The 20,907-nt window shown below is 44.4% G+C and overlaps 2 protein-coding genes across 10 annotated transcripts in view; both read right to left on the bottom strand.

The window, feature by feature from the left end:
* The window catches only part of NINL (ninein like), a 125,769-nt gene extending 113,698 nt beyond the window's left edge, over positions 1–12,071 (bottom strand). For 6 of the 7 annotated variants that reach the window (XR_004345981.1, XM_032606942.1, XM_032606936.1 and 3 more), the window contains exons 1-2: positions 9,186–9,276; positions 5,081–5,165 (exon numbers count right to left, since the gene is read on the bottom strand). Coding sequence is in view for 6 of the 7 variants with exons in the window: in XM_032606942.1 (XP_032462833.1) it covers positions 5,081–5,096 (16 nt within the window). In the remaining variant the exon portion in view is untranslated. Of the gene's footprint in view, positions 1–5,080; positions 5,166–9,185; positions 9,277–11,942 lie in introns of those variants that run through there. The other variant, XM_032606937.1, reaches the window with a different exon arrangement.
* NANP (N-acetylneuraminic acid phosphatase) lies at positions 5,657–20,083 on the bottom strand. 3 transcript variants are annotated; one of them, XM_032606946.1, is made up of 3 exons: positions 18,861–19,010; positions 11,943–12,612; positions 5,657–10,976 (listed from the first exon to the last, which is right to left on the bottom strand). In XM_032606946.1, the coding sequence occupies exons 1-2, from the start codon at positions 18,948–18,950 to the stop codon at positions 11,956–11,958; spliced, it is 747 nt and encodes a 248-aa protein (XP_032462837.1). In that variant the 5' UTR covers positions 18,951–19,010; the 3' UTR covers positions 5,657–10,976; positions 11,943–11,955. The 3 variants fall into 3 exon arrangements, with proteins under 3 accessions (XP_032462837.1, XP_032462836.1, XP_032462838.1); XM_032606945.1 differs by lacking the exons at positions 5,657–10,976; positions 18,861–19,010 and adding an exon at positions 19,102–20,083 and having other exon boundaries at positions 11,314–12,612; XM_032606947.1 differs by lacking the exon at positions 5,657–10,976 and having other exon boundaries at positions 11,314–12,612; positions 18,861–19,000.
* Between the last annotated feature and the right edge of the window lie 824 nt (positions 20,084–20,907).

Raw genomic sequence — 20,907 nt, 5'->3', positions numbered from 1 at the left:
TTGCATTGAAAAATGGTATTTAGAAACCAAAATCTGGATGAGGGTATGCTCACTGCTATTGGAGCTGTCACTGCTTCTAGGCACTCTCAGGACACCGCTTCAGGTAATATATGTATGTATAATGACCCGTGCATACTAACATAATTACAAATTATCTATCTATATCTATCTATCTATCTATCTATCATCTATTGATCTCAATTTACCTATTAAACTGAATATGAGTTCATACTGATGTCTCCTACTTAAAGGAAATTAAGGGACTTCCCTGGTGGTCCAGTGAGTAAGACTCTGCAATCCCAGTGCAGGGGGCCAGGGTTTGATCCCTGTTCAGGGAACTAGATTCCAAATGCCACAACTAAGAAGTCCACATGCTGCAACTAAGAAGTCCACATGCCACAACTAAAGATCCCGCATGACACAATGAAGATCCCACATGCTGCAACTAAGACCCAGAGCAACCAAAATAAATAAATAAATAATTTTTAAAAAGTAAATTAAATTTAAATTAAATAAAAGTAAATAAACTGAGGTGGTTCTAATGCCTTAGCAGCCTATGTAAACAAACCAAAATCTAAGCCTGAAATGCCTCAAGGTTAAGAAATAAACACCTAGGGACAACCAATCACAAAGAGCCAACCAGGCTTTCCCAAATAAGGCAACCACTTAGCACTATAGCCAATCAAATAATTTTCTTGCTTTGCTTCCACGTCTTCTCTATAAAAGTATTTCCCCAGCTCTTGTCAGTGGAGCGCTCCTACCACTTCCAGTTTGGTGATGCCCGATTTGAATCAATTTTTGCTCAAATAAACTTAAATTTTTAAATATGCCTCAGTTTATCATTTAACAACAGTAAGTCAAAGTATAGATACACTTATCATCTTGCATCAAAATGCTGCTGACAGAAGAACATGTTTTAGAAATTACTCCAGTTTGAAGGTGTTAAAGTAACCAGATTAGGCCCAAGATGGAGTCGCTCATGCTAAGCCCCACATCAGCAAACCAAAACTTAACTAAGGCTCCAGCTCTCCCAGAAAAGGAAGGCCTGGGTCCACCAATCACACTTCCCTGCCCGGCACAAGTTACCTGAGCTGCTCCAAGACTGCCCTTTGCTCCACAGAAGGAAGGAACCCTACTTAGCGAATCAGCAAATGCCCAGGATAACTTCCTTGTTCCCACTCACTTTGGTCTATAAAAATCTCCCACCTTGTACAACCCTTGGGAGCCCCTTTCTATCTGCTGGATTGGATGCTGCCCGATTTATGAATCACTTTAAAGCCAATAAAATCATTAAATTTACTCAATTGAATTTTAAAGATCTCTAATTTATAGAGAAAAAGGTAAAGGAAGTAATTGAGAAATGAGTGAATCTAAGATGTTCTTGCTATGGGATTTTTTTCTTTTATTCCTGGAATTTTCTCATTTAGATTAAAGTTTCCCTTTAAAGGCATGTATGATTGCCTACAGTCAAGGCTCTTGAGGGCCCAGAACCCTGGGTTAGTTCTGGCTCCTGAAGAGTTCAGATTGCACCCCAGTGGAGTACAGCCCCAAGCCCCAAGGGTCCACTGGACAGAACACCCAGAAGTGGTCCAGGGCCTCTGGCTCCTTTGTTTCCCTGCTGTGGAATTAGTGTCCAGGGCACCCCACTGCACGCACACACACACCTGGTATGTGTATATGGGTGTGCACTGCTCAAATGTTCGCTGGCTGAATGATACAATAACCAAGTCTTGCAAGTCTAACAGCTATTACCTCCTGTATTAATCTGTCCAGGCTGCCGTTAACAAACTATCACAGACTGGGTGACTTAAATAACAGGAATTTATTGTCTCACAATTATGGGAGGCTGGAAGTACAAGATCAAGGTGTTGGCAAGGTTGGTGTCTCCTGAGGCCTCTCTCCTTGGCTTGTAGATGGCTGTCCTCTCCCTGTGTCCTCATGTAGCCTTTCCTCTGAGGGCATGCATGTCCCTGCCTCTTCTTATAAAGATACCAGTCCTATCGGATTAAGGGTGCACTCTTATGACCTCATTTAACCGGAATCACCTCTGTTTTATTTTTAATATTTATTTATTTGGCTGTGCTGGGTCTTAGTTGCAGCATGTGGGATCTTTGTTGCTGTGGGCAACAGGATCTTTAGTTGCAGCATGTGGGAGCCAGTTCCCTGACCAGGGACCAAACCCGGGCCCCTGCATCGGGAGCGCAGAGTCTTAGCCTCTGGAGCACCAGGGAAGTCCCCTGAATCACCTCTTTAAAGACCCTGTCTCCACACAGTCACATTAGGGGTTAGGGCTTCAACATATGAAATTTGGGGAAACACAATGCAGTGCAGACACCTCTCCTCACCTGCAGGTCCCTCACCCTCCTTCTCCTTACATACGTAATTCCTTCTCTTCTCTCTCCATGGACCCACTTTCTCTTTTTCTGTGGTTTTGCTTCATTCGCTCTTTTAAGCATTCACTCAAGAGAGTGGAATGTGCTGAGTTCACAATCCTGGGACCCGTGGTTTCGCCTCAGACCTGTTTTGCTTGGCTTGACGATCAGGGCCCTCCTGCGGGTCACCCCCTCTGGGTTTGCTACAGTCCACACCACCTCTGTGCCCTCGCCCTGGGCCCCCTGGCTCCTGCTCAGGCTGGTCTGGCCCCCATGGGCATTCATGAGTGGAACCCCCAAACTAGACCCTCTCAGTCCCAAATTGTAAGAAGAATCTGACCTGCACAGTTGGGCTCACTTGGTGGCTGCCGACCCCCACCCCTCCCCAGCCAAAGAAGTTCAGAGAAGAGGCCAAGGACAGGAGTCCCTGTAAGAAGGAGCTTTGGTGGTTCAGAGGCAAAGACTGGCAAAGAAATAATTGGCATCCCTGGTCCACATCTTAAAGGAGATTCCCAGCCTTTCTCTCTCTGCGTCTGTCTCTCTCACCCAGGCATGTTTTAACCTGGTAAAGGAACCATCTCTCACGTTGTTCTTATTCGGCCACCACACACACACTGTTAACAATACAGCACGACACACACACGCACCCCACTAGTGATACCCCACACCACCTACACACCCCACTACACACAAGCCCACTACACAGATACCCCACTAGGCAAACGCATACTCACTACTCACACCCCCACCTGCAACCTCTCCTCACACAACCCCAAAACATATACACCCCACCACTCACATGATTCCACCAAGAACCTCCCACTACACGTACCTCGCTACTCACACAACCGACTGATAAGCACCCCACTGCACATACGACTCACACACATATACTGCAGTACTCAGCACACACAGTGCTCACACACACTCCTACCCCACTTACCAATGCTTACACACAGCCTACTACATACACACACGAAACCCCCTGCACACACACCCCGCTACTCACATGTACACATGAACGCAGCCCACTGCACCCATATGCCTCACACACCCATGCACTCACCCACACCCCACTACACACAGACCTCACTATGCACACAATCTACACCCCTTCTACATATATGTACATACACTACATATATGCAACCCACTTCACATATATGCACCTCTACACACAGACACATACACTTTCACTCCACTAGTCACACCCCCATATCCACACACACTCATCTGTCCCATTACACACATGCACACAGACCCATAAACTCATACACACATCTTTTACCCCTCCTTTTCTAAAACGTTGCTGACAGTGCTCTCCCCACCCCTGAGCCTCATATCCAGGACTGTCCTTCCTACCATTCCCTACTGAGATCCCTTTCTTCAGCCAGGCTGATCACCTTCCTTCTTTGGAGACTGTGAACTCCTCCTGATTGCCTGGCACTCAGAAGGGGTCCAGTAACTTTGTGTTGAACTGAATTCTCTCTGTAAATGTTCTCTCCTTTCTTTGCCCCAATCAAATATTTACATCCTTCAAGGGGACTTCCCTGGCGGTCCAGTGGATAAGACTCCATGCTTCCGATGCAGGGGGTGAGGGTTCGATCCTTGGTCAGGGAACTGAGATCCCACGTGCTGCGCAGCACGGCCAAATATTTTACGTCCTTCAATACCCAGCTCACATCCTCAATGAAGCCACCGCACGGCAGCTCCCTTATTTGATATTCTGTTAGGAAGTGCTCATCTGGGAATTCCCTGCTGGTTAGGATGCTCCGCTTTCACTGCTGAGGGCCCGGGTTCAATCCCTGGTCGGGGAACTAAGATCCCGCAAGCTGCTCGGCCAAAAATATAAAAAACAAAGGAAGTGTTCATCTATTTTGCACTATACTCCTTCTTCCTTATGTACCAGGATATTAAAATGGAAACTGTGATCTAAGTCAGTAGATATTAGACACCACAGTGAGTGTGAGACTCCCTGAAGAGTTTTCAAGGTAATTAGTCAAGAACTTGTTTCCTGACTTTTGAGCTCCCTCACCCATTTCACAAACGTAAGGGCTGAGAAAGTGGAGATGGAGGTGGAAGGGAATTTATGGGATTTCTTTGGAGAGAGCTACTGCAGCCCGTCCCATCACCTTGGGGAGTGGCAGAGGAAATATCTCCTTGACCTCAAACTTAAAGAGTGGGATCCAACGATAAAACTCAGAGAGACAGGTTGACATGCACTTGCTGCAGAAAGCATGCAAGTTCAAGGGTCCTAGCAGGGTAGTCAGCACAGTGGAGGGATGTGGGTGGGAGTATAACTCCACTCTCATTAATGGTGGGGCAAGGACCTGGGAAAGAGGCTGATTTGGACCCACGTAGAGTCCTTCTCATCCCAGGAGGGCTGCCTGGGAGAGGAAGGGGATCCCACTAGTGAGAGTCAGTGGTGAAAAGGCCTGCCAGATAACCAGGGCCGGGGGGGGGGCAGCCCGCTGGAGAAGGGGCCCAGGAGCAGCAGTTGCAGGAGCCCAGCGGGGGCCTCCAGAGGCCCTGGCAGTGCCCACAAGGTAGTCACTTGAGAAAATCTGTTGGGCCTGCAGGCCTCGGAGCCAACTCAGGATGGTAGCAGGCTCCAGCTAGGCGACAACCACCCCTTCCGCACACCATCCTCCTCCACCACCCTGCAGCCCCCAGCCTGCTCTTGACCAAACATGGCAGCGTGGACTAACCTGTTAGGCTGCACATTCTTCATGTCTGAGTTTCCATCTGGACTTTGCCCACTGGCAGGGAGAAAGCTTCACCCCTGAGTCGAGGCTAAAGGAACAATAGGTGACAGGGAAGTTTCATTATGATTACATCCCAGTGTCCTCCTTGCTCAGCATGCTGGTTACATGCATGTTTCCTACTAAGTTCTTTAGTTTTTATGTCTGACCACCTGGTGTTTCAAACGTGGCGCCTGCATCCTCTCTCATCTGCCACGCTATCTGACGCTTGACTGGGGAGTTAACACTGGGCAAGCAGGGAATCTGGCAGAGCTGGGGGAGGAGGACTGGATGTGGCCCCCCTCTCCTGCTGTGGTAGACGGGCTGTCTCACCAGCTGCGGTGTGTACCCAGTGTACCGACTGTTCTTACTTTGGCTCCATGTTGTTTATCATTCTTTAAGGGAGGAGTCAACCCACTGAATTTGCACAAACTTTGCTCATTCCAAGGAGTTAAATGTAACAACAGCGCTGTTTTCAGAGGAGCACTGTAAAGATCGTATTTCAGTGGCATCTGCTGGACACTCAGTGAAGCACCATATGTGTGATTTTCAAAGTGTATTTTGCCAACTATTATTTTATTTACTTTATTATGTTTTCAAGCACAGATTTCAAACTTGGGAGATGTACAAAAAGATTAAACACACATCTCTAATTATTAGGAACTCAGCAAGTATAATATGGGTGATATAAACCAACAAATAAACCATCATAAAATTTAACTTTTAAATCATTTAAAATTGTACAATTAAGGGGCATTAGTACATTCACAATGCTGTGAAACCATCACCACTATCTAGTTCTAGAAAATTTTCATCACCCCAGAAACTCTGTATCCATAATACAGTCGCTCTTCATTCCCGTTTCAGTAAATTAAGTCATTTATCATCTGTCACTTTAAAAAAGCCTGGGTTGAGGATCTTTTCCATAGGTCAGGCTGATACCCAGAAAAAAAAATCGTAACATCTTGCAAGAAATCCATGGAAATAACTGTATTGTCAATGTCACATATGTGAAGACTGGTTAAAAAAGTATGCTTTGATCCATCAAGGTCATGTGACTTTTCTGTACTTTTTTTTTGGCCACATTGTGACGCTTGCAGGATTTTTGTTCCCTGACCAGGGATTGAACCCAGGCCCCAGCGGTGAAAGCACCAAGCCCTAACCACTGGACCGCCAGGGAATCCCCTATACTGTTAAACTTCATTGTAAAAGTATAAATTGAATGTACTGCACTCAGAAGGATTTTATTATAAAGAAATCTGAGTTTACGTCTTAGAAGTGATCATAGGAACAGAGCTGCCAAACAAAATAAATATCTATGTACAAGCAATGTTGAAAATTCAGAAACACAGAACATAAGGAGACCCACCATGATGATGAAAGTCAGAGAAGGAATGCTGTATACAAGAATACAGAGAATAAGGAAGTTGGGGAAAAGATCTTAAGAAATAAGCTGCATATATAATTTTTTTAAAAAGCTGTGGGCATGCTGCAAATCTCCACTTCAAATGAGCAGCCTTTCTCAAGCTGTGGGTAGTGACTACGAGGCACAGGCACTTGACCTACATTGAACACAGACTAGAAGAGAACAGCTTCCACAATAAAGGCAAAAGAAGGAAGTACCCATCTAATATTGCTTCTACCCCAAACCCAATGGAAACTATCATAAAGGAATTTAAACACACACACCAGGAAACAGGCGCTGACAACAAAACTGTGGAAGCCAGAAAGCATATGGACAAGTGGCAAAGGAGTTAGTAGATTCAAGAAAGCTGAGTCTAGACCAGCTTTTCTAAACGCTGAGAAATCATGAGGTGCACAGTGACTCCTCCAAAGATTCAGGCACTGATACCACCAGATGCCTCAGTCATGAAGGAGAAGAGGGAGCTGAGTTAAGGAAGATGGGGTAAAAGGTGTTCCAAATATAAACGGAGGGAATTCCCTGGCGGTCCAGCAGTTAGGACTCGGTGCTCTCACTGCCGGGGCCTCAGGTTCGGTCCCTGGTTGGGGAACTAAGATGCCGAAAGCCGCACGGCGTGGCCAAAAGAAAAAAGAAAAAGAAAGAAAACATGCAAATACAAATAGATCCCTAGACCCCTGCCCCCTCCAACCTGAAGTCCTCATTCAACAGAAGTCACAATGCTTCTATGGAAAGAGTAAAACAGAGGGTCTCTAGACTGGGAGAGAGCACACACAACTGAGCTCAGGTACAACGAGGAACAGGGATTAAGTGACCATATGCCTCTCCCCCCACCACACACCTCCTTCCCACTCAGCTCCCAGGTGCTGACATCAGACCTCTACCCTCAGTCAGGAGTCAGAGATTCTTTGCTAGGGAGGTAGACCAAGAGGAAAGACCTTCAGACACTGACCCCAGGGGTTCTTCATATAACTGCCTACCCAGATACCCTATAGAAAAGGAACCTCTGAGTTTACAAGACCCAGCCACTCGTGCAGAGCTTCCAATCAGCATTTCCATCCTTTCTCTTGTGATAAACACGGTTCACTGGGCATTTAAGGAAAGCCTCTAAGGTGAACAAATAGACCCAAATAAACAGATCAGAGCAACATGGAAGATACAGTGGATTCCGTGGATTCTTCAAAAACTTTAAAAAATTTTGAGGTAATATTCCACTCAAAACAAAAATGAATGTTAATCAGTCCGCATGCCACAGCTACTGAGCCCATGTGCTGCAACTACTGAAGCCCTCACGCCTAGAGCCCGTGCTCCGCAACAAGAAGCCGCCGCAATGAGAAGCCTGCGCACTGCAACAAAGGGTATCCCCCACTCGTCACAACTAGAGAAAGCCCGCACGCAACGAAGACCCAACACAGCCAAAAAAAAAAAAAAAGACCATTAAGAAGGAACATTTATGTAAATCAACTATACTCCAATAAAATTTTTTAGGGCATCCCTGGTGGCGCAGTGGTTGAGAGTCCACCTGCCGACGCAGCGGACACGGGTTCGTGCCCCGGTCTGGGAAGATCCCACATGCCGCGGAGCGGCTGGGCCCGTGAGCCATGGCCGCTGAGCCTGCGCGTCTGGAGCCTGTGCTCCGCAACGGGAGAGGCCACAACAGTGAGAGGCTCGTGTACCGAAAAAAAAAAAAAATTTTTTTTTAAAAAGGGAAGGAACACTTAGAAAATCGAAGAAACTTGGATATTGAAATACATGATGCCAGGCAGGAAAGAAAATTCAACAGGATTGAAAGGTAAAGTTGAAGAAACCTTCCAAAAAGCATTATAGAACAAAATAAGAGATGGAAAAATAGGAGAGAAAAGAAAAGAAAGTGGAAGGTCAGTAGAGGAGGTCCAACATCCGAATAGTACGAGTTCCAGAAAAAGGAAGCAGGAAACACAGTGGTGAAGCAATTATCAATTAAGTAATTACATTTTTCCAGGACATAAGGTTTTGTTTGGAAAGGTTCAAGAGTGCCAAGAGTAGAGGATGAAAGCATAACAAGATACATCATTACGGACCACAGGGGAAAAACCAAAGTTCTAAGAGCTTCAAGAGAAAAAGAAAATTGTCACTTAAAATGGCTGCTAGACCACAGAGCAAATGCCTTTGAAATTCTGAATGATATCCAACTACATGCTGTTAAACTATCAATGATGGGCGAAGAGAATAAAGGCATTTTCAGACACTTAAGATCTGAATATTTTTATCTCTCACATTTATAGGGAAACTACTCAGGATGCATGCCACCAAAGGGGGAACAAATCAAAAAAGGGAATACACAGGGCACAGGACATCCAACCTAAGAGGCAAAGGGAAACTCCAGGATGGTGATATGTACCAGAAGAGGGCAATTAGACTGGGGCAGAAGCAAGGGCTTCACAGCTGTACTGACCTCAAAGTGAACAACTGGCCCATTGAAAGCGAATGGAACCATCACCTTTATCAACAACAGTGGATGGCTGAGATCAAGATGTATGCTCCTAACATGAACGACTCACAGAAGCTTCATAACTTTTTAAATGTTTCTTAGCAAGATCATTGCCTCCTAAAACTGAAAAGCAGGAATAAAAACCTGCCTGAATCAGAGGAATTCTATATACTCATACCTACCTATATATGCAGATACACAGGAACTGCTGACAGCAGAGGCCTTTAGGGCAGGCGGGTTGCTGGAAAAGAGATGAGATGGACTTTTTGCTATTCACGTTTTCATTCTTTGACTTGTGTACCACAAATACTTGTACAAGTACCACAAGCACTTGTTCAAAAATGAAAAAAATATATTCCCCGATTTAAAAAATGATGGAATGAAACAAACCTGAGCATCATGCATAGCAAGGAAGTAGTTTTGTTTGTTAAATATATATGTAATATACACACGCTGATATTAACTAAATGTTCACTATAAATGTGTTTAATGGGTTGTGACAGAAAATGTTTCCTATTGTGGGTTGCAAAGAAATCTGAAAGTGCTAAACCAAGTACCTCTGTAACTAAGAAAACTGTCTTTCCTCTTTCCTACAATATTCACACTTGCTGGGTCCTGGGCACCACCATATCTAAGATGTTCATGCACCAGTGGGTGCACATGTGTATGGAACCAGAAAACATCCATCATCGTGTCAGTGTTCCAGGGGCAGCATCCACTCGTGTCTACTCTAGGCCTTCCTCTGTAATGAGTGTTTGGGAGAGTCTCTGGACAATTGAGAGTTTATGGCTTTCTAGGAGTATGGGAAACTATGAAAAACAAAATATTATTCTAAAACAAAAACATTATTAATAAAATAGGTCTATTCCAAGATTTCTTAATATTTTCTGTAACATTCCACTCAGAAGGCAGAAAACCACAAAGTTCTTCCCTAAGGAAAAGTGCAAATGGAATGTAATATTACATTACAAAAAACTCAATTATTTCATTCCCCGCCACATCACTTTGGTGACGAACTGCTCATATAACATCCTAGGAGGTCTGCTGCCGTGATCTGGGAGCAATGAGCCTTCTCAGTGAGCACAGTGACCGTGCCATGTCTAGACCCATCCTGTGGGTGAGCTGAAAGGACAAGCTCTCAGCACCACACTCAGCCCACTGGAGAAATCACGCACACAACTATTTTCCTGTCAACATCCTCCACCTTAACAATTTTCAAATAGCTACAATTATAACTGAGGTCGCATGGACACCGTACCTGGAAGAGCTATACACAAACATTCCCTGTCCACAAACGTTCAGCTTCAGCGCGAACAGTCAAGGGCACAATCACATTTTTAAAAATTAAGAGTGAGAAGTGCAACAGGCACATGCACAATGGCAGAGGATCCTGTTCTTCACAGAATACTTGAAGGAGCCCTAGCTAAATATACCCCAACTACCGAACATCTTACACTAGTAGTTTCCTATACAAAAGTTAAAAAAAAACACCCTACCAAAAAACAACCCTAATCATTATTTCTTTTTTCCTTAATTAACCATTTTACTCTAAGTTTGGCTGGTGAAATCATGAGACTTTCTAGCCTAATGGTCTTGAGACATTTTTCTAGTTGCAAGATGCCTCCCTATGGAGTTTTAATTACTAAGCTCAAAGCAAACTCTGAAATGGATACAGAAATCTGTGAAACAATGACATAGTTCCCAAAATTTGAAAAACAGGAGACTTAAGGCAGACGGTGATACCAAAAAGAGCCAGTCAAGTATTAAAATGGCACTCTGGGAATGGTTCATAGCAAAACCTAATTTTCTACTAGTTTTCATCATATGGGTGAAACTATCCAGTCAGCAGACAACAGATACGGGCAGCATGATTAGGCCACACCAAGGCAACTTCCAGGAAAGTGACTTCTGGGGCCACGTGGCTTGCACTCATCCACAGCAAGACAGACTGGTCCCTCAACCTCACTGCGTACCTGGGAAAAGATAGTAAAAGTACTTCCATAAGAGATAAAGACTAACAGGAACCTATAAGCTCACCCTGGAAAGATGTGAAAATGTAACAGAAAAGGAGCACCATACGCTGATTTTAACAGCTTTTTTTTTTTTTTTTTTTTTTTTGCGGTATATGGGCCTCTCACTGTTGTGGCCTCTCCCGTTGCGGAGCACAGGCTCCGGACGCGCAGGCTCAGTGGCCATGGCTCACGGGCCCAGCCGCTCCGCGGCATGTGGGATCTTCCCGGATCGGGATACGAACCCGTGTCCCCTGCATCGGCAGGCGGACTCCCAACCACTGCGCCACCAGGGAAGCCCTTAACAGCTTTTTTACCGGAGGAATTTATTGGTCACGTACACACCATAGGAAAATTATCCCACCCCCACCCCAAAGGTAATGCAGAAAAATTAGATTCATAAGAGAAGTATATGTACAAAGTAGGCAAAAATATGGTGCATGTTTTTGAAACAGAAAATATGAAAATAATTTCACTGTGAAATGCCTTGATTTGCGAGTTGGTACTTATATTAACCAGATCCAACTGCTCTAATAAATCTCTAGTATATATGTTTTAGAATAACTATTTTTTAAAAAAAAATACCTATTTTTAAGCCAAAACATAAAATCTGTATTTGTGCACCCATGTATAAGTTATCCTTCTTGGTATCTTCATAGATCCAAGATGCTAAGAGATTAACAAAGTAATTTAAAAAAAAAATCTCAAGCCACAGATTAACAAATATACTTCCTCAAGTTTTCTGGGTTACCCTACTAAAAATAACTTATAATAATGTACTCTGGATTTTCAGATATAAATACCAGTCAATGGTTAGTTGGCCATTACATGACAGTATAATTATCCTTAGAACTAGGTCATAGTATATAGAATGCCTTAACTTTTCTTAGTTCAAACCCTGTAATTTGACCCTAAAATTCGTAAGCATACCCTTTTCTGTGCTTTAAGCAGACACACTGACTTTGCAGTCTATACTTTGTAAGAGAGCAGGTAACTCTAGCACAGAAGAAACTATATAATGCGGCCTGGGGGATGACTTCAACGGCACCATTCCATTTTTATTTATCCAGACTGTTGCCTTCAGCCCTGCATTGAGGCCTCCTTGTATATCCGTTTCTAGTGTGTCACCAACCATCACACAGTCCCCAGGCTGTACTCCAAGGAGATCACAGGAGTAATAAAATATGGAAGGTGCCGGTTTCTCCTCTTTCTGCTCTCCACCTACAACAATAGCGTCAAAATAGGACTGACAGGCACAAGCCTTGATCTTCTCCCTCTGGGTCTGTTGTTCTCCATTTGTTAATAAAAGTAGGCGGACCTCCTTTCGAAGTTCAGTGAGCATGGCTTTGACATCTTCTGCTAGTGTCATATGCTGTAAACGTGTAGATTTCCACAGGAAATAACATTCTTCAGCTAATTTCCTATTGGCTGCACCACCTTTTGTTTCCTGGATTGCTTCTTCCCAGTGTGAAGTCCTGAGGTCCGTAATGCAGCTTTTAGAAGGATGAAAACATTCCTTGCTGAGCTTAACTTGAACTTTGTTACAGATGATTTCAGCCTCTTCTTTGTAATGGTATTTTGATTGTAAGAGCTTTATCACCTAAATAAAGGAAAATAACTCCATCAACATACTTCATGTCTTTAATACTTATCCTGTGAGCCTATAAACCCAGAGCACAGACATTCTAACTCCACTCCTCTGTCTTAAGGAAGCTCTATTACCACACCATTTCTGTTGGGAATTGGTCTTATTTTTTAAGAACACAAGAGTGAAGATTTCCCAACCCTTCTAGACAACTCATTCATATTTTTTTACCAATTTTTTCTAAGAAGATTCTTTATATATATATATATATAAATATATATATATATATACACATATCTAATAAAAATCCCTCATTTGTCAGTTTAAGTCTACCACCTTTCATTCCAGTCATGAAGACATGAAAACAAAACTGTGTTTATATTTAGTAAAACATAAAATTTCTAACAACTGATATTTAGACTCTTCCCAGAAATAATGCTAGTTCACCTAACCTTTCCTCATCTTATCCATTTTACGTTCTGAAGGCCTAAATTAGGTCCTAAAGGGCACCTAATTCTGTACTTTTAAAAACAGGCATATGTAGCTCTAATGGAATCAGGCATGTTCTGTGACCTCAGCAGTTTAATGATGGTGCTTCTTCCAAACTCAGGATTCCAGATAAAAAACTTCAAGTAGTTCTGAGTCTCCCTCTTTGTCACACTGGTTCTGAATCCCTTATCATAATCTTTCTTATGTTCCCACAGCTCTTTATCTTGACTTTTTATGAGATTAGGTTCTTATCCCTTTGGCCTATCTTCTTACCAAGATGCTAATGTGGCAAAGCATTATGCCCAGTACTCACATATATTATTTCTAATCTTTCCTGCAACTCTGCAAGGGAATTTCCTTTCTGAGATGAGGGAATGGAAGTTTAGACCTGATAAATAACTTGCCCCAGCTGAGATTTAAGCCCATACTTGCCTAACTCCACAGGCCATATGCTTGCGTTTATACTATGTATTTGGCACTGGAGACTGGACCCTTTGTCCTCATGAATTTATCTGGTGGGGAAAATAACCACCACAAATGCTGGGTTGAGTGCCTTGACAGTCACACAAAAAACTGGAAATAAAATGTAAGGAGCAACCCCAGGGTTGTTGGGTAAGGAGTGCAGAGGAAGGAACATTTAAACCAAGGCGTTACCAAGCCCAAAGGTGGGGATGGGAGGAGGATAAAATCATTCTAGACAGAAGGAACAGCACAAAGACACAGTACTTGGAATTCTGTGAACTGGGAAAGGCAAGAAGCTGAGTTCAGCCACAATGGAAGGCAAGTGAGGGCGAGCGCTAGAGATGAGGCTGGGTAGGCTGTAGCTACCGAAATCCCCTTGGCACACTTTATGCCCATACATGCCAAAGGCTTCATACTGCAAGTGCTTGGGCTTCTCTGCCTGGGAGCTTTATCTCGCCATAGGGGTACCCATGCACATAGGCTGGAGCCAGAGTATAGCCCAAGGAGCAGGTCTCAACCAATAAGAAGCAGATATTGCTGGGTTGCCCCTTGGAAGGGACAAGTAAAGTATGTCTACATGTGTCTCCCAGAGTCCCCAACCGTTCACACAGTTCCCTGCCCATGAACACAGCCTGTATTAGATTCCTTCCCTTCCCTGTCTGACTCCACCACCCCCTACAGTGCTTCCTAGGGTCACCTTCCAAGTGAACTGCTTGCAGTTGAAGCCGCCTGTCCCAGGGACATCTGGGAAAGTCGATCATGCCAAGGCAATTTTGGATCTTTGAGGATGAGGGCAATGCACACAGCTGGGGCTAAAGATTTTCTGTTGTTGAAGTGAAGCAGTCAAAGTCAAGTTAAATTGTTACCCTAAACTCTATAGGGAATAAATGATCTGCTACTCACACCAGACACTCAATTCACCTACTGAAAAGGGGAAAGAGCTGAAGAGACACATTCTTCCTCAAGCTATTTGTGTTAATCACAAAACATAATAGTTAAGAAAAGTCTTACTAGTCAGAGAAAAATAAACCAGCCCTAAGAATTTTAGGTGAAGGGAAAACTTTGAAATTTCTTGCTTTATAAAGTTAAAATTCAATGAACAAATCAAGCCTTTTCAATCTCCATAGTTATGTCACCATCTTTTCTAGCAATGTCAACTAAATTACTCCTGAGCTACGACTGAAGGTCACTATACAGTTTTAGCAACGCTACTGCTACACAATAAAAGGACACAGGCCTCTAGGACTCCACAGTACTTGCGATTCAACAGGAACTGGCTCAGTTCATAAATGAAAGCTCCCAATAAAGATCCAGTTTCCTATAAACTGCAATTGGCAGTTTGTTAAGCACATTCTTGGGATCTGAAAAAGCAGATTAGCTCACCTTAAAGGGGAGATTCTTGTAGAGGTATATTGCTCCCAAGTTTCAAAACTGCCTCCCATTACATTCCCTGAATTAACTTTGCCATTTCGTCACACAGAAACTAGCTACATATTCATTTGGAACAACAAGTGGCATTTTAATAATATTAACAGCTTTGGGAAAGATGTTTATCAGTCATTCACATATTAATATTAGTTCAAACAGAAATAATACCTAAGGTGAATTAGTCCACATTACTGGTGCAAACTCTCCTAACACCTGCACTGAGAGAATGGGAGTCTAAATTTAATTGGGGATGGAGGGAAAAGACCTCTAATTTAGAGGTGTGATGACATTTTGCATAAGGGTAAGTCAGGCCTGAAAAGGATTCTGAGTAGAATGAGCCCACTAGGCACGTACAGGCCTGAAGAAGGGAGAGCTAAGATAGTGAGAGAGGGGAGATCAATTTCTAGACACAATATAAACTCAAATTCCATCTACTTCAAAACTCTATTTAAGGCTCTATCGCAACACATGCAAAAAGGAAACTCCGTCCTACTTCCTACTTTCTGGACCCAGACTTAAATACCATTAGTACTAGTGTTTAGCTGTGATTTAAAAAGACTTTTTGAGGGCCAGTGTGGGAACCATATAACACATATGATAAAGATACAAAGTGGCTGAATTCTAAATAAAACTATTTTTAAAAATACATGCTCACAAAACATGATGGCTGCATACAGACTAACAATTCAAGCAGCCCTCCTGTTATTTATTTATTTTTTTTGCGGTACGCGGGCCTCTCACTGTTGTGGTCTCTCCCGTTGCAGGGCACAGGCTCCGGACGTGCAACCTCAGCAGCCATGGCTCACGGGCCCAGCCGCTCCGCGGCATGTGGGATCTTCCCGGACCAGGGCACGAACCCGTGTCCCCTGCATCGGCAGGCGGACTCTCAACCACTGCGCCACCAGGGAAGCCCCCTCCTGTTATTTTTACTTCAAGTCTTTGTTCAAACATCATCTACTCTATGTGGCCTAATCTGACCAACCTATTTTAAAAATGCAATTCTTTCTCCCCTCCACTTTTTCTGACACACTTATAAATAAAAGCACATTTATTATGTTCACTGTCATACCCATTAGAAAGCAAACTCAAAAATGCAGAAATCTTTTTTACTTTGTTCTCTGAGAAACCCCTTTTCTGGAGAAGCCTTCTTCTTGAGTAGTGACACTGAAAGAGGGTGGAAATAGCTTTCCCAGATGATTTAAAAATAAATTAAAGCTGATAGCCATATTTTGTAATAACTATAAATGGAAAGTAACCTTTAAAAATTGTATATATATAAAAAAAGAGGCTGAAAAAAGAAAAAAAATTAAAGTGATATATAATCAGTATGACTCCTTTTCCTCAAGCCCAGGGCAATGGCTGGACCTTTCCCCCTTCCTCTTTTCATAAATCATTCAGTGATTCAGAAAGCTGGCATGTTACTTTTGAATAGGCTAACATTTGTGGGTGTTGTATTCTTATGTGATAAAGCGATCCTAGATCCTCGTATAGTTAATTCTGCACATTTCATAGGATATTTATAAAGCAAATGGTAAGAGAACCAAGTCTGGAGAATAGGACTTTTATCCATCCATTCAACATTCACCCTGTGTCAAACACACGGTGATGAATAAGACAGTTTGTTTCCTCTTAAGAAGCTATTTAGCTGTGGGCATGTGAGTTGGAATGTGGAGGATGAACTGGACATGGTAAGCCTGGCATCAAGACCATAGTAACAGTCTTGGTGATAGACAAGTCCAGCTTTAACTAAGACAAGGGCAGAGGGGATGTGCAGGAGAGGACAGACTTGGTGACAGAGTGGATGGTGGTATAATTCTGGAACACTGTACTGTATGTACTTCCCATGCATTACATTAAACCTAGCTGATAGGGTTTTTGAGAACTAATTTCACTATCCAAATATCACTATTTAAAGATTTGAGGCTTAGAGCAGTTAACTAACTTGTTCGGGTGCTTTCACCTAGGTATTGGGAGAGCTGTGATTCAATCTCAACTGTCTAATTTTAAAGCCTCAACTCTTGGCCTATAGCATGGATTGGAATAAAATAAGAACTTAATGACAACACACTGGACTTGGCCTGCCAAAAACACACAGGTAAATATGTACAGTTTGCAGCTAGAGATACTGGAGACAATATCGCAGGGGATGGTGCCCCTGAGGTCAAGATCAAAGGCATGAAGGGACAGTCAACAGTGTATAATACTTCAGTAAAGTCATTAAGACAGACTTAAAATGTCCAGGATTCTGGCAATTTGGGAGGTGCCTATAGATGGTGAGTTTATTTCATTCTAGTGGCAAAAACAAAAAAAACACACTACAGTGGTTTTGGGAATACACAGGAAGTAGAAACATGGAGATAATGGTATAGATTTCTCTTGAAAAACATGGCTGTCAAGAGAGGTAATATCTTGTGGAGAAATAAAGGTCCAAGGGAAGCGTTCTTTTTAAAGTACTGGGCATTTTAAAAGATTCTGCATGAATTATTCACATTTGCTTATTTTTTTTAAGCTCAAAAATTGACATAGGTTTGTTGCCCTTTTTTTTATTTTTTGAAATAATTGTATAAAATAATCGTTAACATTTTTCCAATGCATATTTTGGAGAATCATTCTGCTAAACTGTTATACACAGTATCTCAATTAATTCCCCAAAACAGTCTTTTAAAGTTGGCCCTAGTGTCGTATTGTAATACAGATGAGAAACTGAGGCACTGAGTTGAATTATTTGCCCGAGATCTCAGAGAAAATTGTGGAGCCAAGATTCAAACCCAAGAAATGTGCAAGCCGACTATTTATGATTAAACACTGATTATATTGCTTATGGAGTATCATAAGAGAGTGTAAAGACATCTTTATCAAACAAATAAAAATAGAGTACTGGACGGGCTTCCCTGGTAGCGCAGTGGTTGAGAGTCCGCCTGCCGATGCAGGGGACGTGGGTTCGTGCCCCGGTCCGGGAAGATCCCACATGCCGCGGAGCGGCTGGGCCCGTGAGCCATGGCCGCTGAGCCTGCGAGTCCGAAGCCTGTGCTCCACAACGGAAGAGTCCACGACAGTGAGAGGCCCGCGTACCGCAAAAAAAAAATAATAATAAATAAAAAAATAGAGTATTGGACAGATCCGAAAACGCAGCAGGTGTGGAATGCACCAAGAAAGAGGACGAAGAGGCTGAAGATCCAGGGAGACACAACCTAACTAATGAAGCATGAAGAGGACGGGACGCTCAGGGCTGAAAGGATTTAGCTTCTGAAAGTGGGTTTTTCAGATATGGTAATCCTTAGTTTTCTCTTTAAAGCTGAATGCAGACGAAAGAAAGCGAGGGTGGCTTCGGGTCTTGAACAGCACGGGAAAGGTCTGAAAGAGCATCAGTAGGTACAGAAAGGGGAGGATGCGGCGGAGCAAGGCCTCGTGAAGGTAAACCTACTGAGGGTCACACCCACGGCAGGAACACCTGCGGAGAAAACTCCCTCGAGTCGATAAAGTCCAGGCTCAAAGGTCCAACGAAGAGCACGCGGTGGGAGACCAGCCTCCCGCGGTCAATCCCGGAGAGCCGGGTGCCCGCTCCTCCCGGCAGGTCCAAACCTGTCCCGGCAAAAAGCCAGGCGCCTGGCGCGCGGCCGCCTTTCTGTGCGGAGGCGACTCTGCCCTTGTGGCAGTTTGGCGACATCCTTCCGGGAGCCCGAGCGCTGGGAGCGCCCTCAGGTCGCAGCCTCCCCGCTCTCTGAGCGAGGCCGCCGCCGCGGGCCGTCACGAAGGGCCTTCGGGACCAGGGGCGCCGGCGCGGAGGGAGCCGACAGGGCAGTGGGCCGACGGCCCAAGGGGGCGAGAGAGCGCGCGGGGCGGGGCGCCGGGCTCGCCGGACGAAGCAGTAGCCGGAACGTTACCTCCAACATGCCCTTCCGACTCGCCCCGGCCGTGTCGATGAGCGTGTTGTCCAAGTCGAAGAAGACTGCCCGCACCCGGCTCAGCCCCATGCCGCCGCCGCCGCCTGCGCGAGGCGCCAACTCGTAGCCGCCGCGCGCGCCTGCGCGAAACGGGCCGGCGGATGGGAAATACCGGGGCGGAGCCGCGAGGCCGCCCGACCCTTGCGCACCGGCGGGGAACTCCCGCGAGATGTCCCCATACCTGAGTGGCGCGGAACAGCGACGTCCCGCGAGACTCCGGAATCGTGGTCCTAGGGAGGGTCGGGGGCTCGCCGCCGTCACGATGGTAGCCGGTGTCTGAGTCGCTGACGTGTAGGGGGTGGTCGGAAGCGCGGCTTTCTTCTTGGTGCCTCTCTGTGCTTATCTCTTTTCTCATTTTGCCCTCCTTGCGTGAGGAGGACGTCGTGACTGCCCGCGGGAGGTTTTCTGCGCCTTGTGGCGACCGGAAGGAGACAGAACAAGGGGCTTTTCCGGTCGGACCGGGTGTCCTGGCCCGCGCAGCTCAGGCTGTTTCAGAGCGTGGCCGGGTCGGGGGGGTGTGTGTGGTTACGAGTCTGCGGCCCCGCTGGATGGCAGGAGCCGGCTCAGAGCTGGGGGATGTGTTGGAAAGGTGTAACCTGGATTTTGGAGCCATTGTTTGACGGCTCTGCGTGAAGACCGAGGGCTCCGTAGTGTCTGCCCGATGTTTTGTCCACCTTGATTTGATGGCTTTTCCTGAAGCCTTGCATTTTCCGGTCGCTAGGTGTCCTTTTTACTTGGATGATTTTCAGGTATAGCCAGAGGCTGAGGTACCTAGAGAGTCTGTTAAACCTGCAGAAGGTCAGTAACAGTTGTTTGCTTTCTAGCAGAATAAGGATCGTGGAACTAATCTCTAATCTGTCTGAATTGTCTCTGTTGGGTAACCTTACCGAAATTTGGACATGTGGTCATCATCAGTGACCAGAAATTGTCTATCAGGTAGAACATGGCCACCGGCCAAATCTGGCCTGCCACCAGATTTTGTCGGATCTGCGAGCAGGGTGGTTGTTAACATTTTTTAAAATAATTGAGAAAAGAATCAAAAGAAGTGTATTCATGACACGTGAAAATTATATGAAATTCAAATTTTAATGTACATAAATAGTATTTATGTATTGCCTTTTGCTGCTTTTACCATACAATAGCAGAGTTGCATAGTTACAAGTGAGACCATATGGCCTGCAAAGCCTAAAATATTTACTATCTGGCACTTCGTAGAAAAAATCTGCCCACCCCTGAGATACATGATTAACGGGCTGCTGGTGTTCAGTACCATCAGGTCAGTTGTCTTTTTGTTAATAGGTTTTTCTTCTGCAGTGGCAGACTACAGTTGCCATGTTTTGGAGCAGAATCGCAGGTGACCTCTCTTTGCTACTGTGGAAAATAAATGAATACCCATGCCTCAAAAACATGACTGTTGATGTGCAGGGCTAGTCTATCAATTTTGGTCATTTAGATTAGCAATCGGCCGAAATTATGAGTGCATTAATTAGAGTTACTTTTTTTTAATTGCCTGAATTGTAAGAATAAATTTAGCATAAAACTGCATATGGGCACATGAAGTCTATAGGATTGCAGACGTTTTTTGTTTGTTTGTTTGTTTGTTTTGACCACACTGTGAGGCATGTGGGATCTTACTTCCCCGACCAGGGATTGAACCTGTGCCCCCTGCATTGGGAGCGTGGAGCCTTAACCACTGGACTGCCAGGGAAGTCCGTATCCTTTTTCTGATGTGCATATAGTTTATTGACTTAGGCACAAATCCAAAGTCAGAGAAGGTGCAGCAGTCTGCATGTGTAATCAGTCCTCTTGACTTAATGGGTTGGGTGTTTGACAGGTTTCTTTTTGTGACAAGTACTCTAATGGCATTCCATGACCTGTCCAACTTGGCTGCTTGAAGGGAGGTGATGGCCAGGTACAGTACACTGACAACTTTAGTTCCTTCTAATTAAATGTCTCCAGGCTTTAGGTTGTTGCAGTTGATGTTTGT

Source organism: Phocoena sinus, chromosome 15 (genome assembly GCF_008692025.1).
Source record: "Phocoena sinus isolate mPhoSin1 chromosome 15, mPhoSin1.pri, whole genome shotgun sequence".
Lineage (NCBI taxonomy): Eukaryota > Metazoa > Chordata > Mammalia > Artiodactyla > Phocoenidae > Phocoena > Phocoena sinus.
This window is presented reverse-complemented; position numbering and strand designations above follow the sequence as displayed.